At 38.9% G+C, this 16,068-nt stretch overlaps 1 protein-coding gene across 1 annotated transcript in view; it reads left to right on the top strand.

Moving 5' to 3' along the window:
* The window catches only part of LHFPL6 (LHFPL tetraspan subfamily member 6), a 233,243-nt gene extending 228,251 nt beyond the window's left edge, over positions 1 to 4,992 (top strand). Inside the window, exon 4 of the mRNA XM_082365715.1 lies at positions 3,870 to 4,992. Within this exon, the coding sequence (XP_082221841.1) occupies positions 3,870 to 3,988 (119 nt within the window). The 3' untranslated portion in view covers positions 3,989 to 4,992. The remainder of the gene's footprint in view (positions 1 to 3,869) is intronic.
* The last annotated feature ends 11,076 nt before the right edge of the window (positions 4,993 to 16,068 follow it).

Genomic DNA, 16,068 nt, shown 5'->3' with positions numbered 1-16,068 from the left:
GAAGGAGACTCTGTTACCCTTGAAAAGACTGATTCTATCTGTCAGTATTAATGGAGGTCGTTGTGCCAGTGAGACCCAGCCTGGGGTGGAGATGTGCTCTTTCAGGATCTATTGTCCTTTTAAATTGAACACACTCTGTACAAAGCTATAAATGCACAGTTGGTTTGGGAACTTCTCTCCAGAAGTTCTGTGCCAAATAAGACTGGAGTTACTCTTAAAATCCCATACTTTATTTTTGAAAGACTAGCTATCTGCCTGCTTTGTTTCCTTTCTTTCTCTCTTTCTTTTACCTTGTCTTTCATTCAGCATTTATTTACTGAGGGCCTACTGTGAGCCAGGCACTGTTGTAGGGGTACAGTAGGGAACAAAATATACAAAGGTCTCCCCAAATTGAAACTTTCATTCTAGTGGGATAGACTGAAGTTAAACACATGCACACACAATATTTACAAACCATGGCAAGTGCTACAAAGGCAATAAAGTGAGGTGAAGGAATAGAGTGACTTTGATGAGACAAGTTGAGGGGGGCAGGTAGATTCCATCTGAGAAAGCTCCAGCTCTCTAATGATCTGGAAGTAGAATTTTTTGGGTGGAAGGAATAATGAGTGAGAAGCACTGGAGCCACCAACAAGCCTGATGTGGTCCAGAGAAGACAGCCAGTATGGCCAGAAAGAAGACAAGAGGGAAGGTGGTCATGAGGTCTGAGAAGTAGGCAGATGCCAGCTCATTCAGGGGCTCACAGGCCTTTGGAAGGAGATTGCATGTTTGAGAAATCATTAAAGGATTTTAAGTAAGAGAGCGACTTAACATGATTGATTTTTGAAAAGATAGCTACCCTCTTTGCTGTTGATGATACTATAAATAAAAGCAGGGAGACAGGAAAGCAATGACAGCAGGTAAGACTGCCGGGGGTTGCTGTAGGCACTTGAGGAGTGGAGGCACACAGAATAAATTGTGGAGAGAGATGCAAAGGACTCGCCACTTGCTATACAGGTGAGTCCTTAGGCAGGTTACTGAACTTTCCTTGGCCTTAGTGTCCCCATGCGAATGGTGGGGATGATACTCAGGTACCTACCACATCGTGTTCTTATGAGGATTAAATGTATTAATATTTACTCCACGAAAGCTCTTTTACAATTCAGAGCAAATAGTAATCAATCTGTGTTTGCTATTTCTTAATTGTTATTATTTATTATTGGATATGGAGAGGGAGAAATCAAAGTTGAAGGCTGAACACATCCTATTGTCTGGTACATAGGTAGTGCCCTAGAGTACTTTTAAGATGTGGAGGCTCTTGGTCTAATTTTGTTGCTATTGACTTATGGCGACTACAAGCCAATGACTCAAGCTTTGCCTCACCTCACCTTCTTATCTGTAAATGGGGCACATGCTAACTACCACTTCAGTAGACTTCAGTGAAGATAGGAAGACAAATTGCATGCTACACCTAACAGTCTTTGTAGTTTTCAATAAAGAAGTTATTAATGAACAAGGTAAAAATGACTGACATGTAAAAAAAAGATATGGTTTTCAAACTATGGTTTATATGTTCAATGACTGTGAAATCCAAGCATCTGGTTGTATGTGTTTTAGCTAATGTAATGGATAAACAAAAACAAAAGAAAAGGGAGAAAATGGTTGTTGTTGGAGCATTGTCTGATTTCTGATTTTCTTAAGACTGACTAAAAAGGGGATTCAATTAGGGCAGGAAAGACAATGTTGAATGAGAGATATAGAGGACTTCCTTACTGTACATGCAAAAAGAATAACTTGAATGTTGTTTTAAAAAAAAGATTAATGAACGCGGAAACCTATTCCACTAATTCAAGTAGGATATTTTGGGTCAGTGACTTCTTATTCTTAGAACCTGGAACCCAGATATGAGTCCTGACTCTGAAAGGCACCTCCATTGCTTCAAAGTTTTGGCAATTATGGATAAAGCTGCTGTAAATATCCAGGTGCAGATGTTTGTGTGGACACAGGTTTTCAGCTCCTTTAGGTAAACACCAAGGAATGCAACTGCTGGATTGTATGGTAAGAGTATGTTTAGTTTTCTAAGAAACCACCATACTGTCTTCTAAAATGGTTGTAACATTTCACATTGTTACCACCAATGTATGAGAGTTCCTGTTTCTCCACATCCTCACCAACATTTGGTGGTGTCCATGTTCCAGATTTTGGCCATTCTAATAGGTATGTAGTGGCATATCATTGTCATTTTAATTTGCATTTCCCTGATGACATGATGTGGAGTGTCTTTTCATATGCTTATCTGCATCTGTATATCTTCTTTGGTAAGGTGTCTGTGGTCTGAGCTGTTTGGCCCATTTTTTAATCAGGTTTGTTTTCTTATTGTTGAGTTTTAAGTGTTTGTATATTTTGGATAACAGTCCTTTATCAGATGTGTCTTTTGCACATTTTTCTCTCAGTCTGCAGTTTGTTTTTTCATTCTCTTGACACTGTTTGTCACAGAGCAGAAGGTTTTTTTAATTTTAATAAAGTTCAGCTTATCAGTTAGTTCTTTCATGGATTGTGTTATATCTAGAGTCATTACCATACCCAAGGTCATCTAGATTTTCTCTTATGTTATCTTCTAGGATTTTCATAGTTGTACGTTTTACATTTCAGCCTGTGCTCCATTTTTAGTTGATTTTTGTGAAGGGTGTAAGGTCTGTGTCCAATTTCCTTTTTTTGCATGTGGATGTCCAGTTGTTCCAGCACCATTTATTGAAAATACTGTCTTTGCTTCATTGTACTGCCTTTGTTCCTTTGTTAAAGATCAGTTAACTATATTTATGTGGGTCTGCTTCTGGGCTCTCTATTCTGTTGCCTTAGTCTATTTGTCTATTTTTTCACCAATATCACACTGTCTTGACTACTGGAGATTTATAGTAAGTCCTGATTTCAGGTAGTGTCAGTCCTCTAACTTTGTTCTTCTCCTTTGATATTGTGTTGGTTATTCTGGGTCTTTTGTTTCTCCATATAAACTTTAGAATAAGTTTGCTGATATCCACAAAATAACTTTCTGGAATTTTGATTAGAATTACATTGAATCTGTAGATCATATTGGGAGGAACTGACATCTTGACAATATTGAGCCTTCCTATCCATGAACATGGAATATCTCTTCATTGATTTAGTTCTTTGATTTCATTCATCAGTTTTATAGTTTTCCTCATAAAGACCTTGTACTATTTTGTCAGATTTTTACTTATTTCATTTTGCAGGATGCTAATATAAATAGTATTGTGTTTTTAATTTCAAATTCCACTTGTTCATTACTGGTATATAAGAAGCAATTGAATTTTATATATTACCCTTGTATCCTGCAACATTTCTGTTGTCACTTAGTAGTTCCAGGAGTTTTTTTGTAGATTCTTTCACTTTAGCATTATTCTTCAAAGGGATCTCCTCCTTAGAGTGGCCCTTTTGCAGAAACTGTATCTATATTTAGGACTTACCTATATTTTGAATTTTTTTCTAAGGTACCTCATTATGCATATGAGTTTGGGTGATTTAAATCAGAACTAATACCTTCATCTCTCCTATCCTGATTGCTGTTATTCCTTCTTTTCTTCAGCCACGGGAGTGAGCATTGCAGTTGGGGAGAAAAGGTTTCTGTCACTAGCTAGCAGGAGACATAGGCCTTGAGGTCCTTCTGAAATGCACACAACTATTCTGGCTTTCTTCCATCATGGGATAAGTTTCAGCCCTTGTTATCATTCCATTTGAGTGAGTGTCACATTTCTAATGAGTATTTCAGTTTCACTTTGGTACACCAGGAACACACACCCTGGGAGAAATAACAGAACCTCCTGTAAAATCATCCTGATCTGTGCCTGCTTTCTCTCCTTCTCTTGTGTCCCTAGGTAAGTGTGAAATCGGTTGGGCCTACTACTGCACGGGAGCAGGTGCTGCCACCGCCATGCTGCTATGCACATGGCTGGCTTGCTTCTCAGGCAAGAAACAGAAACAGTACCCATACTGAGATGGAGCCACCAAGAGCAAACAGAGGAGAAGATGGGCTGAAGGGGCTGGGAGGGACTGAAGCATCCAGCTATTCTCAAAAGGTGGAATAGTGGTTCTAAACCATACAACACTAATGAAATGAAACCCAATGGAATTAAAAACATTATATACCATGTGGAAGGGTTGTGCAAGATTTGTGAAAGAAATGTAGAGCATGGAATGATAGAGAAAAATGGACCAAAGGCTAAAAATATTGCAGGGTGTTGGGTGTTTCTATTCCACAGAGTATTGTTGATGTAGAACACACACATACACAAAACAAATCTATATATGCAAACAAGGTTTTTTTTTTTTTAAGGATGATGACTCAGAGAATCAAAAGGGCTAGTAGAAACAGTATTAGGTTGGGAAGCAGGGTAACGCACAGACGTTCCCGGTAAGTCATGGCACTTCTGAAAGCACACGAGCACCTACAGATGTACGCATCCACACACATGCCCATACACAGACATTTAAATTGTTGCACAGTCTGTATGAGAGGTTTAGCAGTGCATTACTCCTCTGTTTTCTTTTTAATACACATTTAAAATACAGTATTATCACTTTATAAAGTATACATTAAACCTAATAAATGGACCAATAAGCCACTCTATCAGTATTTTGTATACTCTGCATAAACTCTTTATGCCCTCAACATGTTTTCAGTGTTTATGCAGATCTTTAGAATTAAGCCTTTGTATTTCAATATTATTCAAAAAATATGCAATATTTCTCTGAGTAGCTTCTGCTATGGTATTCTTACGAAGTAAAGGGGCAACTTTCTGTCCACTGTAGGAGAGAATTCAGTTGAAGATGTGAGAGTAATGAGAGACATTTTCCAGTCACTAGATCTTGTTTTCTTTCGTCCATTATTGTACTGTGCTGTACCACATTTATTCCAATATTCATTTTGTAAAAAATAAAAACGTGCTATTTTGTTTGTATTTGAAAAGCTCTGTGAATAAATTCTCTCTTTGATCAGTAGCTCAGTGTGTCATAGAGTGTTAATTCAGTTATGGGGTTTGCTTCTTTAATTTCCTAAATGTAGTCTTTCAACTCCAACTGTCCCGTAAATTTTCCATTTCATTTTTAGGCCTCCTATTCATTCACCCACTAGTCATCCAACCAGGAGTTACTCTCGGCACACAAGGTATTACAGGTGAGTAAGACATAATTCCTGCTTTCAACTTAAATTCTTTGCAACCAGAATTCTAACTGCCTGTTCATTGCACTTCAATCATGATCCAATCCTTACGAGAGAAGAATTTCAAGTCTATTTTGGATGAAGTTTGAGAATATGGACAATATTTAGAAGTGGTTGAAGGCAACGAAAACCAGGTCACGGTTCAGTCTCCATGGGTGATGACAGAGTGGTCACAAGCTGACAGTGATGTGCTGCTTCTCCACTTTCTACAAGGCGCTGCATTTCTTCGGTGCTTCTGTGCCAGGGGCAGTTTCATACCTCTGTTCTTTCAGGGATCTTGGCCATTGAGAAAGATTCTTTCACACTCCTGTTACCAGCATAAAGCCTTGCCTAGAGAGAAAGATTTGGACCCTTTCACAACCCCCTAACAGAACCAACTCTTTCAAAAGCAAAGATTGGATAATGGATACATTCTTTTATTAGGCGATGCTGAGTAAGCATCAAATCCTTAAGACTTCCATTTCAATTAGTTTCTAAACTATATACTTTTCATATTTGGAAATTGAACATTCTGGCTATTTACACATGTAACTATATTTTCTATTCATTCTATGCACATTTATCATTTAACTTGAATATCCGAATATCACACTTGCTTCTGGCACTTTTAATCATCCAGGGTGAGGATTGATGTAGCCCTGGAAGAACAATACAAGACTCTGGCCAATAACATTCTGGGCTTTCTGAGGCTTTGTTGCTATGGAAAAAGTCACTCTGCTCTCAGATGCTTAATTCTTCATGCGCTGAATGCCGTTTGATTGTATCTCTTTGTCCACTGAGCAGGGGCTTCTCCACTCTGTGGCTTCCTGCCGGGAGGAGAAGATTGCACTTTGCTTCCTCAATTAGCCCATCATTTTCATGTATTGCTGGTGCTTTTCAAATTTCTTTAACTGTACCTTCCTGTCAGAATAGTGTTATGACTTCTTAGCTCTCATTATCAAGTTGGAGTTCTCAATGGAATTCATTAAGGTCTCATTTCTTGGACAGATTTAATGATAACATTGTCATTTTTATGTAATCCTTAGGGTTTTAGACATTAGTGAACCTCACTAGGATAAAAAGCTGATCACTCTGACATGATCAAGTCAACTGGCAAACCCTTGTATCTCTATTCTGACTAGTCATATTTTTCTTTGGTTCAAGATGTCCCAGCATTTGATGAGGAGCATCTGATGTATTAAGAATTATACTAAAAAATAAAGAATTACGTATACAGCTTTTGAAGTGAATATCAAGATTCATGAAATAATATTGATAATAACAGTAATATAAAATCTATGAAAAGTATATATTCACAGGCTGCTTACTGATGTACACGTAAGGCACCAAAAAAGCTCCATTCACAACCTCGTAAAACTTTCATTGCTTGTACATGCTTTTGAGGTAAGTGGGGAGTTTTCCTTGTTTTTAGGAAGAGAAGATGATACGTAAAGAAGTTAATTGATGAAATTGAATTGACGCTTCCAATTTTCAACATATTTATTTGTGTATTTGGGTAACAAATAGTTCTTGAGCTTCTGCTACTTGCTAGGCATTCTACTACTATATGTAAAGCACTCCATAAAGTACAACCCCTGCTCTCAAGTTGCTCCTAAGCTTATGGGGGAAAACGAAGAAGAACATCAGTGATTACATGTCCCATTATGTCAATTGACTCTCAAAGATAAGGAGGAAGTTTCTCCCAGGTAAACTGGAATCCTTTACCTTAATTTATTTATTAAAGATAAATTTAAAGGGCATAAGAAAAAGAAAGATGATAAATGATGATTTTCTGCACTTCAGAGACATCATTAAGACAACAAAAAGGTAAGCCAAAGCCTCGAAAAGTTACATATCTGGCAAAGAACTTATATTCCGAATAACTCTTTCAAAGAAATAATAAAAGACAAACAACTCAATTTTTTGAATGGTTAAAATAAATGGAATATTTTACAAAAGAAGATACACAAATGCCAATAATCACATTGAAAAGGTGCTCAACATCAATAGTCAAGAAGAATATGAGACTCGGAGCCACAGTGAAACACCACTTAACATACACTAGAATGACTAAAATAAAAAAAAAAATTACAACACCAAATGTTGCCAAGTATGGAGATGTGTGGTTGGAAACAATTAGGCAGTTTTTCTTAAGTTAACCATAGGAATTCCTCTTCTAGGTATTCATGCAAAAAAAAAAAAAAATGTCCACAAAAAATGGCATTAAAATGTTTGGAGTTCATAATAATCCGACACTGAGAACAACTCAAATGTCCACCAATACATAAAGAAATTATGATATATTTAAACAATGGAATACTACTCGTCAATGAAAAAGAATGAATTTCTAGTATACATGACAACATTGACGAATCTCACAGACATTATGCTGAACAAAAGAAGCCAGACACAGGGGCAAAACTAATATATGGTGACAGATATCAGGACTGATTTACTTGAGGTGATTAACTGGTGAGGACATAGGGAACTTCCTGAGATGATAGGAACGTTCTGTATATTGATGAGGGTGGTAGTTACTTGGATGTATACACTTGCCAGAATCGATCGATACATGCACTTCATTGTATGCTTATTGTATGTTCATTGTACTTTAATAAAAAGAGGCAGGGGGGTGGGGGAAGGTTCTTAAAGAGTACTGGTGCTGTGGGTTATCTCACAGGGCTGCACTGAGTGTGCATTGGGGGATGGTAGGAGATGAGGCACGAAAAGGGCAAGAAGTGCTTTGTGTGCCATGCTAAGTGGATCAAAATTGATCCTGGAGGCAGTGGAAGGATTTGGCATAGGGGGAGATGCAGCATGACTACCTATGTGTTTTAGAAAGGTGCCTGGAGCAAGCATAGTGAGTCAATGAGGGGCAGAGGTGGGGAGAGGAATTGTCACAATGTATTCATCCCACCAACAAAGAGCTGTTGAACACCTACAGTGGTCTGAGTGCCTGGGAAAAGGAGACAAACAAATAGGGTAATGTCATCCAGGCGAGAAGCGTTAGGGCCCCAACCTAGGCAGGCAAAGTTAGTGGAGGTGGAGAGGATGGGGCAGATTAGAAAGGACAGGGGGATAGAATCAGATCCTTGGGATATAGGGAGTGGGAAGGATGGGAAGAGAGGTGGTACAGGTCTCTAGCGGGGGCAATTGGGTGGATGGGAGTGCCACACACACAGACGGGATATGAAAGAACATGAAAATAAGAAAGACATGTGTGAGATGCCTGTGAGATATCCAGGGGGAGATGCCTTGTGGGTAGCTGAAAATTAAGGCTTCCGGCTCAGGAGAAATTTTGGGTCTGTAGATAATAGATTTGGACAATATCAGTGAGTATTAGGGCATTAATAAGAAATGGATGCAGAAGAAACCTTAGGGAACATCATCACTGAAAGGATAAGAACACTGAAATCAGGGTCCCTGTTGAAGGAGCAGTCAGAGGTAGGAGAAAATTCAAAAGAAGATACTGTTACAGATACCCGTGAAAGAGAAGAGAATTTCAAGAGGGAGGGAGGAGTTCTCAATAGTGTTTAGGGCAAATACTTTGGGGGAGCCAAGGCATATTTATTTGACTTAATAATGAGAAGTTTAATAATGACCACAGAAAAGAGCAGTTGTAGTAGAGTGGTGGGGTGCAACTTAAATTGTTAGGTGTAGAAGACTGAATAAGAGATAAAGAAGAAGAAAATTATGCTCTTTCAAGAAACCTAGCTGTGGGTGTGGGTAGAAAATGGGGAATTTCTGTTCAATGGGTATAAAGTCACAGCTATACAAGATGAGTCAGCTCTGGAGACCTGCTCTACAACACGGTGCCTGCAGTTAACAATAAGGTACTGTGCACTTAAAATTTTATTCGGCGACTTCCCTGGTGGCACAGTGGTTAAGAATCCACCTGCCAGTGCAGGGGACACGGGTTCAAGCCCTGGTTCAGGAAGATCCCACATGCCGCAGAGCAGCCAATCCCATGTGCCACAACTACTGAGCCCGTGAGCCACAAGTACTGAGCCCGTGAGCCACAACTACTGAGCCTGCATGCCACAGCTACTGAAGCCCTCGCGCCTAGAGCCCGTGCTCTGCAACAAGAGAAGCCACCGCAATGAGAAGCCCGCGCACCGCAACGAAGAGTAGCCCCCGCTCGCCACAACTAGAGAAAGCCCACGCACGGCAACGAAGACCAAGTGCAGCCAAAAATAAATGAATAAGTAAATTTATTTAAAAAGATAATAACATTTTGTTCATATTGTAGATCTCATGTTGAGTCTTCTTAGCACACACAAAGAAAGAGACATAAGGAAGCATTTGAAGGTGATGGATATGTTTATTACCTTGATTGTGGTGATGGTATCATGGATGTATACATATGTCCAAACTCATCAAATTATATACATTAAACATGGTCAGGTTTTTGTGTATCATTCATGCCTTATTACAAAGTTACAAAAACAAGAAGGCTAGCTGTGAAGGGAAGATAGAAGACAAAATTCATTCAGCATTTTTGTTAATACCAAAGTGCTCTTTACAAAAACTGTTTTTGCAGGTGGGAGGAGGGATAAATTCGGAAGTTGGGATTAACATATACACACTCCTGTATATTGGATTGGCCAAAAAGTTCGTTCGGGTTTTTCCATAATATGGGAAAACCCGAACGAACTTTTTGGCCAACCCAATATAAAATAGATAATCGACAAAGACCTACTGTATGGCACAGGGAACTATACTCAATATTTTGTAATAACATATAAGGGAAAAGGATCTGAAAAAGAATATATATATGTGTATAACTGAATCGCTATGCTGTACACCTGAAACCAACACAATATTGTAAATCAACTGTACTTCAACCAAAAAATTAATTAATTAAAAGAAAAACAACTGTTGTTTCAGCCCTTGGGGATAGAGTGAATTTGTCAGAACATCAAATGTGCAGGTACCCCTCTTTGATTCAGGCTTTCTGTCATAACGTGGAGAGGGTCTCCCCAGAGAGCCTTCATGGAAATGAGACCACTGGATTGTTATATCAGCTTCCAGCAAGCCCACAGGATCAAGAAGAAACTGCCTGTCACCTCAAGAGCAATTTTTGAGGGAACAGAATTGGACTAATTCCCCAGAGCAGAGCAAGAGGTTGCCACAATCTGGGTCACTGCACTAACACCTACCAGTCGGGGTCAATGAGAAAATAATTGATTTTTCCCTGGAGGAGTTCACCTGTTGTGGAAAAAGGACAATATTTTCTATTCTAGTTTTGTGCACTCAAGTGATCATTAAAGTAAACATTCAGATCTGAAAATAAATGGCAGTGATGAAAAATGAGAAGCTTTTTAACGTGAATGAGAGCAGGGAGAGAATGTCATGCTCGGAGGCCATCTATGGCAATGCCGAGGCTAAATTACTTCCACCAGCAATTGGATCTGGAAACTTTCCTTCTATTTTTTTTCTTAACAATTTTCACAATTGCCATTTCTCTGGGATATGGGGAGGAACTGTTGCTCGTCATATTTTGAAAATTATACTGTGTCTCCTATTAATACACAGGATTGTCTGAGATGTTTAGTTTGGCTCGCCCACAATGTTTTCTTAGGGCTTTTGATATCCTGGTATTTTTCTTTTAATTATTTATTCATTTAAAAAGTGTTTACTGATCACTTAATATGCGTCATACACTGTGATAGCTCTACCGTTGACATATTTTATCTTTTACTGTGACCCTTAAGTTTTTCTATGCATTTAAATTCTTAAAATGAGTACTCTTTGTTACAGTTCTATTAGCATATATTAGCCTATAATATCAATCATAATATTTTTTTTTAAAAATGAATGCTTAACTTGTAGCACACATAGAAATAAGCTTCAGTAGGAGACACTATTTATACGGGCTGTCTGTGTTTCTGCACTTACCTGGAATGAATTATTATTTGCTTGAGACGGATTTTTAGTTGTTAGTTTCCAAGCCACTTTACTGACAAACACCAGGTCTTTAAGGAAGCCTTGGGATCAAGGGAAAAGCTAACAGAAAGAGATGGATGGACTAGGGCTGGTTATCAGCAATGGATTTACATTACATTGTTTGGCTAAAGCTTCATGCATACATCAGTGATTAAGACCTTCCAGCTCAGGGTGCCCAGGTTTGAATCTTGATTCCATCATGTCTTCTTTGTGTGAACTTGGGCAAGTTTCTTACCCTTAGTTTCCCATTTGCAGAATCTGAATAATAATCTTACCTTCTTAATAGAGTTTTATGAGGATAACCCAAGATAATCCATGGAAGGACTCTTGATCACCGTTTTCCATGGAAGCTCAAAGGGAGTGTCCTTGCTACTTCGGTTTGTCTTCTTTGTGATCCACATTGCTTTGTCCTGTGAGGTTGGATATGCTCTAGAATGCCTCCTTCCAAAACTCAGATCTCTAGTCCTAAGTCTTTACGAGTTTATCTCCCTACAATGTTTTACTTTCCTCCAATTGCCCTGAAACACGCTGGCTTTGATTTTGCTGCTGCAGTTCCCTGAGGTTCTAAGCTGAGCCTTCTGAACTTTTACCTGTGTTCTCTTCGGCACCTGCCTCCTCCAGGTCCTGCCCTTGGTCATGATGAGCAGTGAGCTTTAAACTCTTTTGGCAAGAAGAATTATTTCAATTTGTAGTACGTGCAAAACGGTGTATGGACAAGCTATTCATTGAGGCATTTTCAGAAATAGCAAAAGTCTGGAGACAACCTAGATGACCATCAGTAGGGAATTCCTTAAGTAAATGATGGTACATCCATAGGTAGAAAGCTATACGGCCATTTAAAAGGCAGCATTTCTGTACTGATACAGAGACATCTTCAGTGTCTGCTGAGAGAGAAGAGCAAGATGCAGAAGAATTTATACAATATGTTAAAATTTCTGCGAACATTTTTAAAGAATATACGTGTATTTGCTTTATACCAGTGAAATATCTGTAGAAAGATAAGTAAGAAACAGACCATGGTAGTTGCCTCTGGATAAGATACAGGGATGGGAGGGAGACTTACTTTAAGTGCCCTTCGTATTGTTAAACTTATGACTATATTACCTATTCAAAAATAATTTTAAAATAATGCAAAGAGATTATTTAAAAGTGTATAACCCAGCTATGAGAGGACAGATATGCCTATCTGTCAAAATATATGGAAAATAATCTCTTCAATTCCATAGCCTATTAGAGTTCAAAGCCAGCCCCCAAATTTCTGCAAATCCCTGGGGGGGATGTTTTTAGAGGCTACCTCTTATATATCCATATGCTGCCTTTGTCCTTTATGTCTTTGCCCCTGACATAAAACTCAGGTTTTTCTTTGGTTTCTATAAAAGAAAATTGCTCACAGTAAGCATTTATGAGTTTTTTTAGGTTTTACTGAAGATTCGGCAGGTGAAGCTGGAGGAGGGATTTGCAGTGCCACATTGCAAACAGCTGTCAATGGAACAGCAGACTACCTTCCTTTAGCTGCCTTCCACTGTGAAGTTCCAATAAACACACCAACCTGGTCTCTTCAGTGGGCTGCCTCCTCTGGCCTCCTCTTTTCTTTAAAGAGCAAACTAAATTCTTTTTCTCTGCTGCATAGTGGTTCTGTGTTCCTATTTCATTGTGAACTACTGACGCATACTCCAGGGTTCTCTTCTTCACTTGGCTCAAAAAAGTATTTTTTCAAATTAAGGCAATTCTTACTGGAAAAGGAATTTTTCTATCAGTTCCAAAACTATGTTAAAATGCCATATATTTGCTAGAGTAACAAAATCATTATTGACTTACGTGCTCCGGTTCTCAGACTTTCAGTGGTGGAGCTGTAAAGGGTCTTCTTCCCTTCTCCACCATTACCTTCCTGGGCAATCTCGTATTCCCATGGCTTCAATTACATCCATTTCCCAAAGGCTCCCAAGGGTATATAGTCAGCCCCAAACATCTTATACCCAACTGCATATGCAACATCTCCATTTAGCAAACACACAGATATGTCAAACCCACTGTCCAAAACTGAATTTGTAATCTTCCTCCTAAACCAGGTCTGTCCCCAGTGTTCTTTGTGTATCACACGACCATGAGCCAAGTTGCTCATGTCGGAAACCTTAGTCATCCTAGATACCTTCCTCTCCCTTTTCCACATCAATTCTACCCCTTAGGTAGTTCCACTCTTCTCCATTTCCACTGATGCTGTCTTAATCTAGTTATTGTGACTGAATCTGAGCCAATTTAGCTAATCCCACGTTCAGGTTCTTGTTGTAAACATCGCTAGCTTAGGAGGTTTGGAGATTATGAGAGCTGTAAGTATCTCTTCCTCAAATTTACCACCAGATGGGATGTTACAATTAAAGCAAGACTCCGATGAGATTCTGCCCCGTATACAAACATTTGTTTGCAAGTAAGCACAAAAACCGTCATACAATCTGTTCCACTTATTTGTACATAAGGCACTTTGAAAAGCACCCAGCATGAAACGTTCACTTGAGCAGATGTGACAATATTCTAGCAGCAGGATTCAAGTCATCTTCTTTTGGAGCAGAGCCCTCTGCTAAGTAGTGGGACAGAGAACCAAGTGTCTGGTTACGAAGACCTAGGTTACCGCTCCTAAGGGTGAGAGAGCCTGCTGGGCTCCTGAGACGCTCAGAACACTGTTCATGCCAAGGTAGAAGTGATTGTATAGTTGACCAAAGTCAATTCAAATATTTTGAATGTCACGCCTTTCACCAGTGAAATATTCTTTCTGGCATTCCTCTGCCAATGACCCAACTCTCTGGTGAAGGTTGAATAGTGATGTTTGAAGATATTTGTTGCTGCTGCCTCTGGTGAATGGATGTCTAATGAGGGTAGATTGCATGTGAAGTAGTCACCTCTAGCGTAGAGATTTAAAAGAACTACATATATTTGCATGTCGTTACACATTATACTATTATATAACATACACACATATGTACATACATATAGGTATATTTATATATCACATTTAAAAAATACATTGCAGCCAATATTTATTAGACATTAGGAGATTAATACGTTGCAGACAAATATACCCCTTCTTATCTGCACACTCTGAAGGCATCTTCCCATGTCCTCACTTGCTCTCCTCTAAACCCATTTTCCAGCCTGGTGAAATAATCAATGTGTAAAACCACAGATCCAGTCATTCCCCTGCCTCGGTGACTTCTTGCTTCTCTTGTTTTACCTAGTCTGTATGTCTCTAACCACCCTGTCTCTTGTCATTCTTCTCCTTTCCTCTATTGTGCTGGACTGCATTGTCTTCCTTTTGGTTTCTGCAACGGGGCAAGACATCAAATGCCTTGTAGCATTTGCCCTCCCGTTCTGCCTGCCTAGAACATCATTCTGTACCTCTCTCAGCCTAGCTAAACCCTATGCATAATTGAGGCCACACATAAAGAAAACCACTGCTGGTTCCTCCTGCCTCAGATGAGGTGAGCTTCTCTGTAGACCCTCCTATTACCAAAGTTGCAATGAATTAATCGCCTAATGTGTATCATTTGGCTGTTGTCGTTACAGGGACAATGTTTTTGTCCTTCTTACTTAGCACTGCCTTTGTCTCATTGTTAGTGTTCAATAAATATTGGCTGCACGACTGAATGAATTTAACAGCTATATTGTTTCTGAGGAACTTCAGCCACAGGCTTTCTGTTGGCACATGGGTTTGTTTGTAGTTGTGTCTAAGAATATCAGTTGCTGTGGACTTTTCAGTGATTCTTTGGAAAATGATGTGACACATTAATTACCCAAACTAGATATATGGGTAAGATATAAATCTGATGTCCTTTGAAATCTAAACCCTAAATCCTCCTTATCTGATGGCTCCTAAGGGTCTTTAAGAAGAAAACATTTAAGACAAGAATAAGCGCAAATAATTGCACACTACATCTGGAAGGAGTTTCTCCAGAACTTTTCCTCGGGGTCTTCTGCAGAAAGCACAGCAGGGGTCAAAGGTGGGGTGCAAAAGTTCTTAAAATGGGAGTCAAAGGAAGTTTCCTAGCAAACTAGTTTGGAGACTGTGCTGTGAATTAACTCCATATGGAGAAATTCTACCAAGCACAAAATCCATCCGTTTGCTCTGCTAAAGTAAACACAGATTAGAAATCTATTTGTTTATACTGCAAGGATTGGGTTTCTTTTACGGCACTCTGTGGTGTCTTGGAGGCAATGCAAGAGATAATTTATGCATTAAAGGATTACCAATAACTTCCTAGGCATTAAAATGATCACTCAACTTTTCCCCTACTGTACTGCTCATTAAAAGGACAGATGCTTGGGTCTACTGTCAGAGATTATTATTCAGGAGGTATGGTCTAGGGACTATTCATTTGCATTTGAAAAATAAGTTAAGACACTAAAAGAGAAAGCCATAAGGAAGCATACAGCAAGCGTCCATATTAACCCTAGTCAAACATATACATCTGGTTCACTACTTTTATCTGTTGTGGAGAGTGCCATCCTGGTACCATCCTCACCACTGTCAAGGTTATTGACTTGGGAGAGTATCAGGTATGTCCTACTGAGGAAATGAGGCACCTTGAGTTTGAAATGGAAGTGAATGTTATTACAAATGAAAGAATAGAAAACAGGTATTTTCTTATTCTTTTACAAGGAGTCGTCTGCATTGTCTTTTCAGCAATATTTACTAACATAGGTGTGGCTTCCTCATTTCTTTTTAGTAGAAAAGAAAAAATCTACATTTCCACAACATATAATGATGAGTAATAATTTAAATGGCATGCATGCTCCTCTAATACATTTAATACATGAATGGAACTACAGTATTCTGACTTCAAACAGGAACACACCTTGTTTCCAAAGAAAGATACACCTGTAAATCTATTTTCAAATAAAAAGAACCCAAAGTGGCTCAGTTGATGATTCTCGAAAAG

Source organism: Balaenoptera borealis (assembly GCF_965194805.1).
Source record: "Balaenoptera borealis genome assembly, chromosome: 18".
NCBI classification, from domain to species: domain Eukaryota; kingdom Metazoa; phylum Chordata; class Mammalia; order Artiodactyla; family Balaenopteridae; genus Balaenoptera; species Balaenoptera borealis.
The sequence above is the reverse complement of the archived record's forward strand: the minus strand, read 5'-3'. Positions and strand labels throughout refer to the sequence as shown.